The 19,110-nt window shown below is 44.8% G+C and overlaps 1 protein-coding gene across 2 annotated transcripts in view; it reads right to left on the minus strand.

Annotated features, from left to right (window-relative positions):
• The window catches only part of RSPH10B (radial spoke head 10 homolog B), a 54,316-nt gene that overhangs the window by 16,221 nt on the left and 18,985 nt on the right, over positions 1-19,110 (minus strand). The window contains exons 8-16 of one of the 2 annotated variants that reach the window (XM_026516276.4): positions 16,177-16,353; positions 15,158-15,317; positions 14,511-14,632; positions 10,910-11,099; positions 9,060-9,174; positions 7,983-8,062; positions 7,733-7,881; positions 5,685-5,792; positions 1,520-1,660 (exon numbers count right to left, since the gene is read on the minus strand). In XM_026516276.4, coding sequence (XP_026372061.1) covers positions 1,520-1,660; positions 5,685-5,792; positions 7,733-7,881; positions 7,983-8,062; positions 9,060-9,174; positions 10,910-11,099; positions 14,511-14,632; positions 15,158-15,317; positions 16,177-16,353 — 1,242 coding nt within the window. The remainder of the gene's footprint in view (positions 1-1,519; positions 1,661-5,684; positions 5,793-7,732; positions 7,882-7,982; positions 8,063-9,059; positions 9,175-10,909; positions 11,100-14,510; positions 14,633-15,157; positions 15,318-16,176; positions 16,354-19,110) is intronic. The other variant, XM_057315511.1, reaches the window with a different exon arrangement.

Below are 19,110 nucleotides of genomic sequence, written 5' to 3' on the forward strand. Positions count from 1 at the left end.
GCAGAGGGAGAGGGAGAGAAGCAGACTCCCCGCTGAGCAGGGAGCCTGACACGGGGCTCGACCCAGAATCCCAAGATCATGACCTGAGCCAAAGTCAGACACTTAACCGATGAGCCACCCAGGTGCCCCCCCCCAATTTTAATGAAGTGTAATTTACAGTTAAGCTACACATAAAGTGTACTTACTATTTGATGATTTTTGACATGTCTATACCTGTGAAACAATCACCTCAGTCAAGGTGGCGAGAATATCCATCACCCCCAAACTTGCTTCCTGTGCCCCTTGGGAATCCACCCTCATCCTTAGGCAATTACTGATCTGCTTTCTGTCACTACAGATTACTTTGCACTTTCTAGAATTTCATATAATTGTACCTTTTTTTGTCTGACTTCTTTCACCCAACGTAATTATTTTGATTCATCCTTGTATCCTGTATCACGAGTTATTTCATTGCCGAGTCATACTCCATTGTATGGATAGAATATGATTTGCCTTGTTGGACATTTGGAATGACATATTAAAAACCAGAAGTGAACATGATCAGACAGTTTCTGAGGATGACCCCCTAGACCGTGCTCACACTTAGCTATTAGAGTCCATGTGATGCCATCCATGAAAACATGGACGAATTCGGGGTGGACATTCATTTCCCTCAGAGCAAAGCTCCAGAACATGGCCCATGATCAGGCTCCCAGACGACCTGGAGAGGCCATCAGTCATATCCTAAACCCGGGCAAGGCATATCTGGTTCGTGGGGTGAACTGTGCGGTGAATTTGAACATGAAGCTCTCATCTCACGAGGAGTCTGAGACACATCAGGGGATTTGTGGGAAGAGCCACTCTTGACACAATAAACATGACATTGTATGTGTAGGTCTGAAGAGTTTCCCAGCTGTGAGGTTCCACTGGCCCCCAAGACTCTCCCTGTGGGTCCAAATGAATGGCCCGAAAATCAGAAATCCTCTAAACCTACTTAGCCTGAAACCTCACCCAAAACTAGTTGTGTCAGTTTGCCCCAGCTGCTAGATCCTTCAGGAGGGTGGCTGACACTGCCCTTGCTCCGCTGAGGTCTTGTAGTGGAGACTTGTGCTCAGCAGGCCCGTCCTATGAGCCGGCCCCATCCTAAGAGAACCATCTAGCATCTCATGTACACTCAGGAGCTGTTTCTTAGCATCTTCACCTGGGACAGGCTCTCTACTCTTGTAAACACTAGATCGCGTAATGAAACATTTCATAACAAAATATCTCAGATGTTCTAAGGCTCCTGGTCCACCCAGCGTGTTGGTACGCACTCTGACCGTCATTAGGACATCTCCGCTACTATGGCGAGGAGGGTACGTCCTGGGTCATGACCAAAAAGACAATACACCCTTTCAAAATGTGAAAAGAAGGCTTAAGTTTTTTCTTAAGTCTTAAATTATTTCCTGAAGGGTTACAGAAGCCCAAGGTAGTTTTGATATGGTTTAACCATTCCAGAATGAAACCATTTCTTGCTCTGTAAATTCTAAGATACCTTTACCTGATTCGTCGTATAAGGGCTTCCATGTTTGTTTCCAGACAGGTCATCATTTGGCAAATTTAAATAGGCTTTAGTCATTTGTTCAGTGACAGAGATGAGTGCAAAGCTTAAGAGAGCTTCAAAGAATTCCAGGAAAACCAGCTGAAACATAAGAAAATATAAAGGGTCTTATTCATTCTGACGCAGCCTGAGGTGGACCAGCAATTCGACTGGGTGTTGGTTTCTGTTTCCAGAGAATGCCACCTCATTCAACGCTCAAGCATCATAGGTACACACAAATTTGAAACAAAAATGACAACATTTAAAAGATTACGTGTGTTCTGTTATTAGATTTATAAGCCATTTTGCTATTTTGTTGGAAATATTTTATATTATATTAGCTAATTAACATTTTCAAAAGGGTTTCCTTTTTTTTTTTTTAAGATTATTTATTTATTTATTCGACAGAGATAGAGACAGCCAGAGAGAGAGGGAACACAAGCAGGGGGAGTGGGAGAGGAAGAAGCAGGCTCATAGCGGAGGAGCCTGATGTGGGGCTCGATCCCATAACGCCAGGATCACGCCCTGAGCCGAAGGCAGACACTTAACCGCTGTGCCACCCAGGCGCACCCAGGGTTTCCTTTTTTCTTGAACAACTTAGAGAAGTGAACCCACCTGTGAACCCAAGTGACAAGTGCAGGAATTACCCACTTGGCAGCCACGCCCCTCCCTGCTGTGTGTGCCCCTGACACACAGACCTGCCTCTACCGGGGCAGCACCTGCACGGGGGGACAGCTTGCCTGGACTTCGATCATCCACCTGTCATGTCTGTTGGTCCTGAACCCAGAGCCCTTTGAGTCTGAGCTGGAAGAGGCTCACTGATTTGACCTGAGGCACCAGGTCAGCCTCTTCCTGCTGCCCAGGGATCTGCTTAGCATCCCCACAGTCCCAGTGTCCCCTAGGCTAACAGTTTGCTGACACCTGCCCAAAGAAGGGTCAGGCTGCTAAATGAGACATTTGCTTAGTTCAAAGGTAGGACACTTTGTTTCTTGTGCCCAAATTTGACTCTTCCTGTGACCCCCACCTAACACTCACTCACTACCTGCCAAGCTCCCAAAGTGTGCTACCCATATGCCAGCCCCCTCCTCCAAAGGCTTTGCCATTGGCTCGTTGAATCACGCGGAGCGTCAGTTTCTCCACCAGTAGGGTGCGGTCAGCACCGTATACTCTGTCATGAGGGTCAGGTGAAATCCCGGTGTAAAGTGCCTGTCATCCCACGTGTTGGATCATTAGCGGCTGGGACTCGTAGCTGTTGTCTTAAGTGAAAGCACAGGCCAGTGGGTCCCTGCCCCTAGCCAGGCAGCTATTGTCACCAGCCTTGAGGTGACACCAAACATCCACTTTGGAAGCATGACCTACAAGAAGAGTTTTGTTTTCTTATTAGCTCTTCTGCTCACGCCATTCCTACTCTTCCTCTCCCAGCAGAGAGCAAACTTTGAAGCATACGACCCCACCTGGCACTGTGGAGGTTCTGTCAACGTCAGGCGGATAAAAATTGTGCCTTAGGGGGCGCCTGGGTGGCACAGCGGTTAAGCGTCTGCCTTCGGCTCAGGGCGTGATCCCGGCGTTATGGGATCGAGCCCCACATCAGGCTCCTCCACTATGAGCCTGCTTCTTCCTCTCCCACTCCCCCTGCTTGTGTTCCCTCTCTCACTGGCTGTCTCTCTCTGTCGAATAAATAAATAAAATCTTAAAAAAAAAAAAATTGTGCCTTAGATTTGCAGTTCCAGCCTACTGTGTGTGTCCCGGCTTATGAGTTTGCCTGTCAGCTTGAGAAAAGCAGCCTAAAGTTTTTGTTCAAGATGAAGTTATTCTTACAGTTTGGATAAGAGCAGAAGGAACTCACAAGCGTCGTGAGGTGGGAGCTACACAGAGGCAGGTGGGAAGCTCACCCAGTGTGGACACTGGAATGACAGCCCTTGGGAGATGATGAGATGGGGTGAATATACTTTACACATACGAAAGACATGATTTGGGGGGACCAAAGGAAAGGCTGTTATGGGCCGAATTGTGTTTCCGAAAAAAGGGTTGGAGTCCAGCACCTCAGAATGTGACCTTGGTGATAATGTCTTTATAGATCAAGTGAAAATGAGATCATTAGGGTGGGCCCTAATCCAACATGGCCACTGTCCTCATAAGAGGGAAGTTGGTTCACAGAGACAGACCCATAGCAGGAAGACAATGTGAAGAGACATGAGGAGAAGATGGCCGCTTACGCCTACAAGTCAAGAGGAGAGGCCCAGAGCACAGCCTTTCCCACAGCCCCGGAAGGAACCAGCTCTACCTTATTTCTGACTCTGGCTTTCAGAACTGCAGGCACTACATTTCTGTTATTTAAGTCCCCACAATAAATGGCGGAGTGGGGCACAGCAAGTTCAAATGTTCTGAGATAGGAGTGTGACAGTTGCGTTCCGCAGACAGCAGGGAGGAAGGTGTGACTCAGTGGTCTGACAAGGACTCAGAAAGGTGGAGCCATCCGTGTCTTGAGGGCCTCCACTCTGAGTGAGATGGGAAGGCTGGGGGTGTGAGCAGGGGAGTGACATGACCTGGCTGCCGCCCTGAGAGGTAGGAGGACAAGGGACGAATCAGGAGGATGGGTGAGCCACTTTCCAGATGAAGCAGTGTAGGTGATAGGAGGCACCACATTCTAGAAATGCTTTGAAGGTGGAGCCAACAGGATCTCCTGAAGATCTGAATGTGGGTATGAGAGAGAGGCGTCGTTGAGACAGAGACGGGGCCTGACAACTGAAGGGCGGGGTGCCATCCTCCCTCCACACACGGGAGGCTGAGGTACGCAGGCGGGGACAGTCTGGGCTGTGAGAAACCTGAGGGGCCACTCTGGCTAGGCCGTCAAGCTGGAAAGCGTGATTTGGGTTGGAGGTACAAACACTGGCCTTGTCCTCAGAAAGGTGGCATTTAAGATTATGAGACAAGGGGTGAGCACACCTAGAGAAGGGGACCCCGGCGGGAGTCTATGGCACTTGGACAGGATGAGTGTGGCAGAAAAGGAGAAACCAGCAAACAAGTTGGAAAGGGACCAGCAGTGAGGGAAGTGGAAGACCAAGGACATGGAGGGAAGAACGTGTTTGAGGTGGCAGACACGGCCTTTCAGGTGCCATGGCAGGCCCCCCTGGGCGGGTCATCATGGGGTCACTGGTGACCTGAACGCAAATGGTTTTAGCCGAGTGGGAGGAGCTACACAGATGCCATCTTTAGGACCTGTCCAGAAGAGGCAAAGCCACGAGGACAAAGAGTAGACTCCTGGCAGCAGGGCCAGGGCAGGGGGGGATTCAGGAGGTCTGGCAGATACTAAAAACAGTGGGGCCAACTAGTTGCCGCACTTCCGTTTACAGAAGAAAAGACTGAGCCTGGGGTGGCCAACTTGCCCAGAGCCCCTCGGCAAGCAGTGCTGAAAACTGAAGACACTTAGGAGGAGATCAATTAGTGTCTGACAGGTATAGGACATGTCAGCCAGAGAAACATAAACATGTATTAAATTGCTCAATTCTCCAGGAAACAGCGTCGTACAGTTGACCCTTGAACAACACAGGTGTGAACTGCGTGGGGCCACTGATGTGCAGATTTTTTTCCCATACACACAGGACAGTGCTGTAAATATATTTTCTCTTCCTTATGATTTTCTTAATGTTTTCTTGTCTCTAGCTTACTTTATTGCTGTAAGAACACAGTATGTAATACAAAATGTGTGTGAATCGCCTGTTTATGTTATCGGTAAGGCTTTCAGTCAACAGCAGGCTATGAGTAGTGAAGTATTGGCGGGTCGAAGTTATACCTGAATTTCTGGCTGAGTGGGGGTGTCGTTGTTCCTAACCCTGGCGTTGTTCAAGGTCAGCTGTAGTTTAATATTCTTTTGACTTCATTTGTTATTTCCTGACATCTGGAATATTCTTTTTTATGTGCACTCCAGTTTTCTAATACAATCAAGGAGATACAGCTACACAGACACACACAGATATACACACGTGTGTAAATATACACACGCATACAGACGTACACATAGTTATGCACTGGGGCCAGAATGCTTTTCCGTCAAATCTTGGTTCTCAGTATCCCAGGCAAACAGCCTAAATTGTGTCTGTGCTGTTTGTCACACCTCTTTACAAACCTCAAGTTCGAAGTTGCTGTCTACGCCGTCATGTATGAAAGGATTATCCTCTGCGATGACCTCCACAAATTTGGTTGCTGTTAATTCTTTATTTATCATTTTGAAGTCCTGCAAAAGAAACAACCAATTAAACCATAATGGCCTATTATTACAAATAGCTACATTTTTTAAAAGATTGTATTTATTTATTTGAAAGAGAGAAAGAACACAAGCAGGGGGAGCAGGAGAGGGAGAAGCAAGCTCCCCGCTGAGCAGGGAGCCCGAGCCCGATGCAGGGCTTGATCCCAGGACCCTGAGATCACGACCTGAGCCGAAGGCAGATGCTAAACTGACTGAGCCACCCGGGCGCCCCTAAATAGCTACATATTTTTAATGTTAATTTATATCCATGTAACACTTAAAGGAGATGTTCTAGAAATGAATATCTTTGAAACTGACCCTTTTGAAAAGCATTCTAGATTAACACTGCTATTTACCTCTCTAGACCTTCCCTAATCCCTCTAAAAAGAAGTGTCTTTAGAGGCATAAACACAGGACAGAGGGGTGGGAGAATGGATGGTCCAGATGTGAGATATCAACCCAGCTGCACAGGTGGGGAAACGCTGGCTAGAGGACTCCGGAGTCAGGGTGCTGTAGGCACTCAGGGAGGAGGCCCCTCGGAAAGTTATGCTCCAGGGAGGGCTGAACACAGGAAGACTTGTCGAGAAGGCCCTGTCTGCATCAAAGCTGCAAACAGAAGCTTTGCTCTCAGAGATACTGAACCAGAGAGCATTTGGTCCAGGACACACAGTCTCCCCTAAGTTAGTGCTGCTGAAAACAAGGATCAGGTGACCGTGCACCTCATAGGGGCTAGCTTCTCACTGGCCCACCCTCTGCTCTCTCCTAAGCACCGTGCAAACCAGGTTCATCTGTTCTAATGGAAAGATCATACTGACTCCATGTGAACCTGCTGGTCCATCTCAACATCACTAAACGGAAACATTCCTGAGGCGAAGCAACGGAAGTACACAGAACCACCTGTGGCTTTGTCAGGGGAAGAAACCTGGAATCCGAACAAGCCTCTAACTGCACCGCAGTAGTGGGGATACAGGGAAAAGAAGAACATGGTAACGAGCTCTGGGAGGATGCTGCCAGCCCGAACCAGAAGTCTGGCCCATCTAGACAGACGGATGACCTCGTCTCTTCAATAAGGAGCCATGAAGAAGGAGGAAAGTGAACAAATAAACAGCTGTACAATACTCCTCCCCCAAAACTCACACACTTCTAACAAGCTCTTTTCCTGCAGTAGACACTAGGTGACCGTCTGTTTTCTGTACACATACGATACTGTTAGACTTTTTAAAAGCACTCTATTCCCTATTAGTATTCGACTCTTCTCACTTTATCTATCTTCCCATAGATAAACAAAAACTGCCAATAGTGAGTAAAGAATATTGTATGAATTAGATGTCCTCGCTATTTTATAAACTAGTAACTTCTTTAAATTACTTTTTTGATGAACAATCATTTTTTTAAATGATATTCACTTCCCTCACCATCCCATCTTCTCTTACATGGCAAGGTCCACGTTAACAAAGGCACTGCGGCTACCCATGCCCCTCCCCTCACTCGGAAGGACAAGGAGCCAGTTGCTCCCTCCGCCTCAGGTCTGTCACAGATCCTGGAATTACTCGCTTCTGTCCAAAGAGGCTCAGCAAACATTCAACAGCTATGAAAATCCACCCCAGATCTTCACCTCATTATTTGTGTATCATTGCTACAATACCTTGCCTTTCTTTAATGAAAACCAAATGCTGGGGCATCTGGGTGGCTCAGTCAGTTAAGCATCTGACTCTTGATTTTGGCTCAGGTCGTGATCTCAGGGTCATGAGATTGAGCCCTGAGTCGGGCTCCATGCTGAGTATGGAGACTGGTTGAGATTCTTCCTCTCCCTCTCCCTCTGCCCCTCCCCCCACTCATGCACAGTTGCTCTCTCTCTCTCAAAAAAAAAAAAAAAAAACACCAAAACTCTAATTAATATAAAAGCAGTCTCAATCATGAGTGGTTACTTTCAACATCCAGAGGAAGTGTCGCATCTTCATGGAAGGCTCGTGGGGAGGAGCTGCGTGTGGTCTGCAGTAAACTGTATAAATCTCCCAGCACTTGTCGACGTAATTCATGGAATAGAGCGTCCGCTGCTGCCCACTGAATAAACTGCCTAAAGACATAAGGGAAAGATACACAGTCAAAAAATGATCACAAAGCTACATTTTGAAAAAAAGATGATCATAAATATAATGCTGTTGGGTTTGTGTTTACCTTTTACACGGCAGGCATTTGGGTGAATGTTCTCAGTCATCAGTCTGGTAAAACACAGAAAGAGCGATGGGCTTCTGTTTCTGCCAAGACACATCTAGTCACCCCTCTGTCTGGGAGGTAGAACCTAATTCCCTCTCCCTGAGTGTGGAGTGGACTTAGTAGTTTGCTTCAAACCATGAGAGCACAGAAGGGGAGAAACAGTGTGTTTACGGTGGAGAATCCTGGGCACCGCCACCACTTTAACCGAGCGATTGGGGTCAGCATCACCAGCAAGAAGACAGTCCGGTGTCACGTTCCCCTGATGGGATGTGATGCCAAGGGCAGTCCGCCTGGGTGGTATTCCCCAAAACCCAAGCCTCGGGGCAATGATGAAAACACACCAGCAGGCCAAAATCAAGGGACCTTTTGCAAAATAAGTGACCAATGGTCTTCCAAAGTGTCAAGGTCATAAAAGACGAAGTCCGAGAAACCATCACAGGTTGTAGGGACTAAGGAGGTAGGACGATCAAATGCAAAGAACATGGAACAGAAAAGGAACATCAATGGGAAAACTTGAGAAACCCTAATAAAGTCTGTGATTTCATTCACAGTAGTATACCAACGTTCATTTCTCCACTTTGGTAAGTGCACCGGTTGCGTAAGATGTTACTGCTAAGGGAAGCTGAGTGACGAGTGTATAGGAACTCACTGTACTAACATGGCAACACTTCTGTAAAACTAACTGTATTTCAAAATTGAAAGTTTTTTCTTTAAAAAAGGTATAGTATCAATTTTTCTCTGAGGAAGACAGGAAATTCTGCCCTAAGGAAGGGTTGGTGTTGACCATTTCTGACTAAAACGCTGAGAACACCATTGAGTATGGAAACATGACTCGCATTTGAAGGGTCTTCTGAATTTTAATCTGGTATCTCATGGTTTTGTGGTTAATATTTGTGAAACGCTTTTGTTTCTGGTCCTTCCTTTCAGAAGTATGTAAAGTGATAGTGCACGTTGAAGGAAAGCAGCAAAGTTAGCCTTGTGACTACCGCAGCGATGAACTCGGCCTCACCCTCCCAGCGCTCCGGAAGTAGTACTTACTGGTATTCTCTGTGGTGGATGTGGTAAGCCAACTGCAGGAGATAATTCAGAAATGTTCTCAAAAGTATTGTTGTAAACGGAGAATGAATTTCTTCAACTGGAATGTCGCTATTGGCTAAAATAAAGAAAATTGGAAAGGATGCCTAGTATTTTTTTAATTGAGGTATAATTGTCATATAACATTGTATTCGTTTCAAGTGTGTGACACGATTCACTATATGTTCAAAATGACCGCCACAACAGGTCTCGCTGACATTGTTCACCTTCACAGTTACAAAAATTTCTTTTATTCCTGTGATGAGGACTTTTAAGATTTACCCTTAGTAACATTCACATAAAATACCGTATTTTCAACATACCAAGATTTCAATCTTTTTTACAATTTTAAAATTTAAATTCAATTAATTAACGTATAATGTATCATTAGTTTCAGATCAAGATCTCATTCTTGCCTAATATTTTCTAAAGCCTTCTATTTTATTTGCTCCTGGTATACAATTCAAAGAACTAAGTATCATGGAATATCTTTTGTTTTTTTCTAGTGAATATTGTGAACAGCGTATAACATCCACCTAAAACTTAAGTACCGCTCGAAAGATCTCGATCGGGTCACTTTTCAAGAAACTTACAAGATACCTTGTGCCAGTGTTTTTCAAGGTGGTCTGAGCCACATTTGACTGATGATTCTAATTCTAAATGGTTTCTAAGTCTAAGTGTCAAACACTTGAATTTCAGGTAAATAGGTACTAGTTCTAATATTTCGTGTTTCAAGTAGATACTTTGAGGTTTTCAAGGCCTGCTTCCCGGAATTCAGCTGAAAGGAGTGAAACCTTCAAAGCTGTTGTTTATTGCATAAACTTTCTCATTTGAAATCATGCCCACGCCCAAGACAACCTCAAGTGATTTATCCACTACGCCGAGCCCTCCCTGATCTTCTCTGCTTCTTCTTTTTTTTTTTTAAAGATTTTTTTATTTATTTATGTGACAGAGAGATAGCCAGCGAGAGAGGGAACACAGCAGAGGAGTGGGAGAGGAAGAAGCAGACTCCCAGTGGAGGGGCCCGATGTGGGACTCGATCCCGGAACGCCGGGATCACGCCCTGAGTCGAAGGCAGATGCTTAACGACTCGCTACCCAGGCGCCCCTGATCTTCTCTGCTTCTGATCTCACAGTCTCAGTGGGTTCGGTAGATCGAGGACAGGCGGACTTCTCTGTCAAGAGCTAGCAGTACATATTTCAGACTCTGTAGGCCACACAGTCTCTGCCACAACCCCTCAGTTCTAGTGTCATCGGGCACAAACAGCCACAGACAGTGCATGAGAAAACGGGCATGGCTGTGCTCCAATAAAACTTTATTTATAAGGACAGACAGGGGGCTGGATTCGGCCCTGCTGTAGCCGGTCTTCTACTGCTGCTATTATTTCACAGGATTGTCTCAAGTACATTTTAAGCACCTTGAGAAGTTGACCATGTGTTGATTTCTGGAATGCCGCTCCCAGCATTTGCCTTCCTCACTCCCTCCCCATTTCTTGACTGCTTTCATGGTGACATGATGTTATACTACTCTTTAAACCAAAGGATGTTGGGGCACCTGGGTGGCTCAATTGGTTAGGCATCTGACTTCAGCTCAGGTCATGATCTCGGGGTCCTGGGATCAAGCCCTGCATTGGGCATGAGGGAGTCTGCTTCTCCTTCTCCTGTGCAACCCACCCCCCACTTGTGCTCTCTCTCAAATAAATAAATTAATTAAATAAAATAAATAAATAAAATAAATAAATAAATAAATAAATAAATAAATAAATGTTTTAAAAAATAATAAACCAAAAGACGCGAAGGACCGGGAATACTCACTACTTAAAATCCTGTCCATATCAGCAAGAGTTATGTTATGGTGATGAAATTTGCAGTCTTTCAGAAACCTCCAGAAGTGAAGCTTCGTCATCAGAAAGGTGTTATCCAGAGAGCGATCACATCCTAGGCTGCTATAAAAGCTATAGATTCTTCTCAATTCTGTAATATTTCTTAAGACAGCATATTCTACCTACGAAGAGAAAACCATGCATATCTTTATCTTGCCTAATAAGAACAAAAGTAAAAGAAACAACACCTGTTTTGTAAATTGAGATAACACATGTGACATAATAGCATTTACCTCTTACCCCCGTATGAGCTCAACAAATGTCATATTCTTCCCACTCAACCCCAGGTCAATGAAATGCAATTTCTGAATAACATTTAAAAATTTGCTGTTACTAAAAAAAAAAAAAATGGTGCTATCAGTACAATGAAAGTGCTTTTGTACTGCTATGTGATAGCATCCTATTTGAATGGGCAACAATAAAATTCTCTTGTATCTTTCATGAAGACAGACACGCAAATCCCCAACAAAATAGGAGTATATGAAATCTAGCAATACATAAGACAATACGTCAACACCAAGCGGGGCTTATCCTGGGAATTCAAGGTTGGTTCAACCAGCCTCGGATGCTTGTTTGTTTAGTAGGCTCTGCGTCCAGTGTGGAGCCCAATGTGGGGCTTGGACTCACAACCGTGAGATCAAGACCAGAGCTGAGATCGAGAGTCAGACACTTAGCTGACTGCGACGCCCCAGGCTTGGTTGATTTAAGACAGACAGCTCACATCAGGCTTCCTGCTGAAAGTCTGATGTAGACAATACTCAGGCTCATGACTAATCTCCCTCTCTGTCCCCAGTCACCTTCTATAATTCTCCCCAACCCTCACTGCCCTGATGCCACCTCGACTTCCCCATACTTGCAGCCCTGCAGCATATGCAGTGTCCTGTTCTCCAAAACCACTTACCCCGTGCCTCACCCTTCCAAATGAAATATTCAGGAAATGTGAGCAACAGTGTTTGGGGTCCCCATGGAGATGGAAAAGTCCCCCCGGGCCATTGCATCAGGCATCTGTCCCTCTCAGCATTAACGCCTTTCTAAAATTCAATTCGATTGGATAAACATGTATAATCGGCCCTATCTAAAGCCTTGTTCTAGAGAAGAATGCAGAATTTTCTTCATGAAGCTTAAAACCTGGTAGACACCCTAAGGAAGGACCACTGGTAGAGCAGAGCCGTGGAGGAGGGAGAGGTGGGTTCCAAGGAAGAAGGTTCCTGGAGGACACTGTACTTGAACTGAGCCTCGAAGCACAGAACAAATGAGCCCCTCATGGACAGCAGGCCCCCCAGTGGAGGCTGGCGTGGGGGGAGCAGAGAGGTTGAGATGCTTCAGGAATGCCAGGAGCCTGGATAAAGGCTGTCCCCACGCTCCACCCCAGCTCCCTCCTGGGCAAAGCAGGACAACCACAGTTCCAGCCCTGTAGGCTGTTGGGAGGATCTAGCAAAATAAAGGCGTTTGGAAACACACCCAGAGCAAAGTGCTTTCTGCACATGTGCCCACCGTTATTATCACGGGAGCGCACGGTGAGGAGGGGGACTGCTGGGGCCGGGCGGCGAGGCAGGCTGGTGTCAGAGCCCAGGAGGTCCCGACTACGCACAGCTACCATCTGCATGGGACAGGACGGAGCCAGACGGCCAACAGAGCTTGTCCAGAGCCCCTCAGGACTCTTCCAACATCTGGAGGTCGTGAAGGGCCATGAAGGTGGAGGTTCCATCGCAGATGGAGGACATTAGAGAGATGGGACCGCCACGTGCCACGTGGGGTCCTGCGTGGGGTCCTGGGACAGAAAAAGGGGTATTGCAAGGAAAAGTGAAATTCAAATAAAGTCCACGGCTTCGTTTCAGAGTGGCAGCGAGGCCTGGGTCTTGGCTTTGGTCTCTGTCCCGTGGCGATGGGAGATGCTAGCGTGCGGAGGAGCCCGTGACAGGGATGCAGACCCCGGGCCCGAGCAGCTGTCCTGGGAGTCTGATGGACTCTCTAAAGGTTAGGCAAAAAATAGAAGTTTCTCCAACGAGATTGTAATATTGTCCATATTATGAAATACCACGTAGCCATTAAACATGTTTAGAGGCGTTTCTGAAATGTCGAGTTACAGAATTTTTTTTTTTACTTTCTAGGTCCTATTTCTATAATGTTTGGATTTTCTGTAAAGAGCCTGTACTACTTTTGCAATTATAAAACAATCATAATTTTTTTTTATTTTTTTATTTAACTTATTATTATTTTAAGATTTTATTTATTTATTTGACAGAGAGAGAGACAGCCAGCGAGAGAGGGAACACAAACAGGGGGAGTGGGAGAGGAAGAAGCAGGCTTCCCATGGAGCAGGGAGCCTGATGTGGGGCTCGATCCCAGGACCCCGGGATCACGCTCTGAGCCGAAGGCAGACGCCCAACAACTGAGCCACCCAGGCGCCCCAAATTCATAGTTTTTTAAAGACCTACCTGTTTTGACATGGAAAGAACTCCAAAGGGGAAAGCGAATGATACGTATGTAAACCAAAGTAAATACTATAAGAATATCCCTCCCTTTTGGATGAATCAAAGCATGTTTATTTATTCACCTAAAAATTATATTGTAGGAGAGTATTTAATGGCACTGAAGAGCTATGATTAAAGACACAAACACAGAGATTAAATGAGAAGAATGCTCCCGTTCTGTTTGCTCAGAACAAAGCTGAAAAGATGGTCACCAGATTTTGTCTGGGTGGAGACGCTCTTCTACTTTTTCTCATCTGCATTTTCTAAATTTTCTACAAGTATTGTGTACTATTTTTGTAACTAGAGAAAGTCATCGAAGTTCTTGTTTTTAACAAGAATCTGGCAGCAGATGAAGTGAGCGATCCCAGGAGCCCGAGTTACACCGTTGGCCAGGAGAAGAAGAGAGGAGGATGGGGGCGGAGAGTCACCACTTTGCAGCCCCACGGAACTGGGGCTGGAGGAGACGGGATAGAGGAAGAGCAAAGGGGCGCGTGCCTCGCAATTTTGAGGTACCAGTTGTTCTCTTGCTGCAAGCCACAACTTCAACAACGCTTTCACGGAAGAATCACACCAAGCCCCAGTCAACGCAAGGGTCATGATACTAACGTGTAATTTGGTGGACGGGGTTTTCCAGATGTTAATCGAATGAAGTCTGGGTACACGTAATTTTCTCTGTCTCTGAGGATTTCTGGATTTGTACTGATTTCTAGGAGTTCGAAGTTCTTTGCAATCCCAGCAGCCCGTGATAACGCGCAACAGAATTAATGTCCTTGCGGTCGGGGTGGCCACAGCCTTGGCCTTCAGACGGAGCTGGGGGTGAGGGTAACTTGAACTTGGCTAATTCACTGAGTCCCTCTGTCTGGGCTTCTGTTGTCTCGCAAAGGATGTTCAGTAGGGTTGGCTTGCAAGTTAAATGGGATGGTACGCAAAGCATCTGGGGGCTTATAAAAGACACTCAACACAGGACAGCTGCCCTCGGCTGTATTTTCCCAAGAACGTGGAGACTCTGTTAATACTTAGCCTAAAATATAAACGTATAACAATACGAAAGGTTTTTACCTGCTTCTTTTCCTCTGCTTGATCTTTCTCAGGATACATACTCAGCAACAAACTGAGATTCAGCTCAATGCTCGACCCTAACACAGAATTACTTTCACTGCCATCCAGCTTTCTGATGATTTCTGGCAAATAAAGGCAAATAGAAGGGATTGTTGTGAAAAGCCATGTTAAAAGTCTTCAATGTTACCATTTCAACCAGTAAATTAACATGCTTTGGGGAAAAGAAAAGAAAATGCTTTTGGAAGTTAACATTTTTTTTTTCAGTGTTACGTGGAAATGATTTTCCACCCAAGTGGGTTACAAGAGTATTCAGAAACCTGGGGCGCCTGGGTGGCTCAGTCGTTAAGTGTCTGCCTTCGGCTCAGGGCGCGATCCCAGCGTTATGGGATCGAGCCCCACGTCAGGCTCCTCTGCTATGAGCCTGCTTCTTCCTCTCCCACTCCCCCTGCCTGTGTTCCCTCTCTCGCTGGATGTCTCTCTGTCAAATAAATAAATAGAATCTTAAAAAAAAAAAAGAGTATTCAGAAAACCCGCTATGGGTTCCCCTGGAAACTTCAGTTTCTGAAGTATTCTTTGTATTTTGATGAGTAGAGTCCATTGATAATAGAAGTTGATTTGCGTGCAGTGACGGGTGCGCACCCCCTTACCAGCACTGGGGGAGGACCTGGGGTAGCGGCTCTTAAAGGAACACGCTGAAGACAGGTCCAGGTGACTTAAGAACTCAACTTCAAGATTTGGAAACGCCACTATGTGGTCATTGGAAAACGAGCCATCATACACACGCCCATTCTTGAAAGTTAATCGGCCCTGCAGACAGAAAGATTTACAGTTCAGGAAAACCACTGATAATCTACGTCTATACCATTTTCAAGGGTTTGGAGGTTTTTGTTTAAGACATGCACTTAGCTCCCACAGAATCAGGCTCCTAGAGTCTCGAGTCACTGTGTAAATCCTCTTTCTTCTTCCTTCTCCTCGATCTGCTCCACAACCTCTCCCCAGCTACTCCTAGGTCACAGAAGGTGTCTTATTAAACTATGCTAGTGACCAGCCAAGGGCCCATCACCGAATAGGGGATCTTCTGGTATTTGTCCATCCCACGCCCATAGTCGGTCTGATGGAGAGGTAATTAAATGACCCAGGTCAGCTCAACTAAATTAAAGATATTTGTGGAGAGCTTCTCAGAAAAGAGTTTCTTCTCTCCTACTTAGTGTGGCATGTGGATGTGAAGCCTGGAACCACAGCATCCATCTTGTGGTCACGAGGGAGGGGCAGCATAAGGGTGAAGCTGACATCATGGTAGGAAACATCATGGGTAGATGGAAGGAAACTCCTGACACCACTGAGTTGCTGAATCAAACCAGCCCTGAAACCCACTTATTCTTTATCAGCTGTGGATGATTAAGCTAGATTTTCTGTTACTTGTGACCAAAACCACCCTAACACACACATGTGTGTACATAACATAAACTATATAACTTCTAAATATACAGGATACTGATATGTTGGAAATTATTTTTAAATTCATGTAATCATCTTAACAAAACAGTAAGTTATCCTATGCAAAAATGGATTATGTGTTTTACCAGACAGAGAATGCTTGCCTTTTATGGTATTTCAGTTGCTTTACAAAATATATAAGATGTGCTCTTCACACATCTGCACTCACCATGCCATGTTTTTTATTGGAGACCCATTCTCCCTCATAAATGGCTCCACTGGCATAATAAAACTTTCCATGGCCGTGACGATATCCATTTACAAACTCTCCCACGTATTCATTTCTCAAAGGGTATTGGGAGTTGGGGATTCTCTTGAGAAACCAGGAGTGTGTCCCAAAGCCATTCTGAAAAGAAAGCAAATTTCCATGAGAAATGCTCAAAATAGTTCCTCTTTTTACCTGAATCCATTTAAAATTTGGTCAACAAGGGAGCCTGCGTGGCTCAGTCAGTTAAGCCCCCGTCTCTTGATTTCGGCTCAGGTCATGACCTCAGAGTCCTGAGATGGAGCCCTGCATCAGGCTCCTCGCTCAGCATGGAGTCTGCATGTCCCTCTCTCCCTCCTCCCACTTGCACTCCTCCCCCCAAATAAATAAAAATCTTTTAAAATTAAAATAAAACTCAGTCACTAGATCAGATACAAGGACACATTAGAAAGGACAAAGAGCGTGGGTTTTCGAGTCACACGGCCTTGAGTTCAGCCTCCGTGTGCCATCTGTTTACTAACCAGACTTTTGCCCTAAGGTAAAGGACTGAAGCCCTCTGGGTTTCATCTATAAAACGAAAATAACACCTATCCTGTAGGTTGGATGTAAAGACCAAAGATAGTGTATAAAAAGTGCCTGGCTTGGGGCGCCTGGGTAGCGCAGTCGTTAAAGCATCTGCCTTCGGCTCAGGGCGTGATCCCGGCATTCCGGGGTCGAGTCCCACATCGGGCTCCTCTGCTGGGAGCCTGCTTCTTTCTCTCTCACTCGCCTGCTGTGTTCCCTCTCTCGCTGGCTGTCTCTCTGTCACATAAATAAATAAAATCTTTAAAAAAAAAAAAAAAAAAAAAAAAAAAAAAAAGTGCCTGGCTTGATACTGATAAATTATTACCTTAAATTTTATTTTTAACATACAAATTGATAAAAAAAAAAAATGCCCTCTGCCATCCCACTTTGCAGCGGTAACCACTACTTGAGAGTCTGAGAATCCCTCTGTATTTTCCCCAGGCACATTCGATTGTACGTACAAAATCAATATACTATGTGTACATATAACACATATAAACACACAATTTTTTCAACAGTAGGATGACTCTGTACATATCTTCGGAGAACTGGGTATATGCTGAAAAGAACTGAAAATGGGGAATCCAACAAATATCCGTGCAATCATGTTCACAGCAGCATTATTTGCAATAACCAAAAGGTGGAAGCAACCCAGGTGTCCATCGATGGATGAATGGATAAACAAAGGGATGATATAAGCACACAATGGAATATTATTCAGCCCTGAAAAGGAAGGAAATTCTAACACACACTATAAGATGGATGAACCTTGAAGACATTATGCTAAGTGAAATAAACCAGTTGCAAAAGGACAAATACTGTGTAATTCCACTTTTATAGGAGATACCAAGAGGAGTCAGATTCACAGGGACAGAAAATAGATGGTGGGTTCCAGGGGTGGGGGAAGGGGGAAGAGAGATGGGGAGCGAGTGTCTGATGGCGACAAAGTCTCCGTTTGGGAAGATGAAAAGAGTTCAGGAGACGGATGGTGGGGACGGCTGCACAACAGTGTGAATGTACTTAAGGTCTCTGATTAAGGTCTATGATTAAGATGGTACATTTTTTTGTTATGTGTATTTTACCATAATTAAAAATTAAAAAGAAAAAAGACAGCTGGAGTGGCTATATTCACATCAGAAAAAGACTTCAGAGGAACGGAAATTATCAGAGCTAAAGAAGGACATGACAAGATGATAAAAAAGGGTCAATTCACCAAGAGGACGTAACAATCCTAAACATGTATGCGCATAACAACAGAAGTTAAAAATACATGAAGCAAAAATTGATAGATCTGAAAGAAGAGATAGATGATTCTACAATCATACTGGGACATTTCACCACTCTTCTCTCAGAAATGAGTAGAAAAACAGAAAATGAGTAATGCGATATAGAAGACCGGAACAACACTATCAACCGACTTCATCTAGTTGGCATCCACAGAATACTCCATTCAGAAAAAGCAGAAATACATGTAACATTCACCAAGACAGACCAGATTCTGGGCCACAAACTAAACCATAAGGTATTTAAAAGAAATGTAGTCATACAAAGTATGTTCTCTAACCGCAGTAGAATTAAACCAAAAATCAACAACAGAAAGATATCTGGAAAAGTCTCCAACTATTTGGAAAGTAAACAACATATGTCAAAATAATTTACAGGTTACAGAAGAAGTCATAGGGATATTAGAGAATATTTTGAACTGAACAAAAATTACAATATATCAGAATTAGTGGGGTGCAGAGAAAGCAGTCCTGAGAGGAAAAATTTTAGTATTAAATGCTTATATTAGAAAAGAAGAAATGCCTCAAATCAATAAAGCTTCCATTGTACAACTCAAGGAAAAGAAGAGCACATTAAACCCAAAGCATACAGAAGGAAGGTAATAACAAAGAGCAGGTATCAAATCAAAAACTGAAAAACCTCAAGAGAAAATAAATAACACTAAGACTGGCTCTTAGAGAACTTTCATGACATGGATACACCTTCAGCAAGGCTGAAGACAAGAGAGAAAACACAAGTCACTGGTACTGGGAGGAAGAGGGAGCATCACTATGGATCCCATATAATATATATTAAAAGAATCACGAGGGGCGCCTGGGTGGCACAGCGGTTAAACGCCTGCCTTCGGCTCAGGGCGTGATCCCGGCGTTATGGGATCGAGCCCCACATCAGGCTCCTCTGCTATGAGCCTGCTTCTTCCTCTCCCACTCCCCCTGCTTGTGTTCCCTCTCTCGCTGGCTGTCTCTATCTCTGTCAAATAAATAAATAAAATCTTTAAAAAAAAAAAAAAAAGAATCACGAGAGAATTTTTGTAAAGAAGATATTTTTTTA

The sequence above is a fragment of the Ursus arctos genome, unplaced genomic scaffold (assembly GCF_023065955.2).
Source record: "Ursus arctos isolate Adak ecotype North America unplaced genomic scaffold, UrsArc2.0 scaffold_2, whole genome shotgun sequence".
NCBI classification, from domain to species: Eukaryota; Metazoa; Chordata; class Mammalia; order Carnivora; family Ursidae; genus Ursus; species Ursus arctos.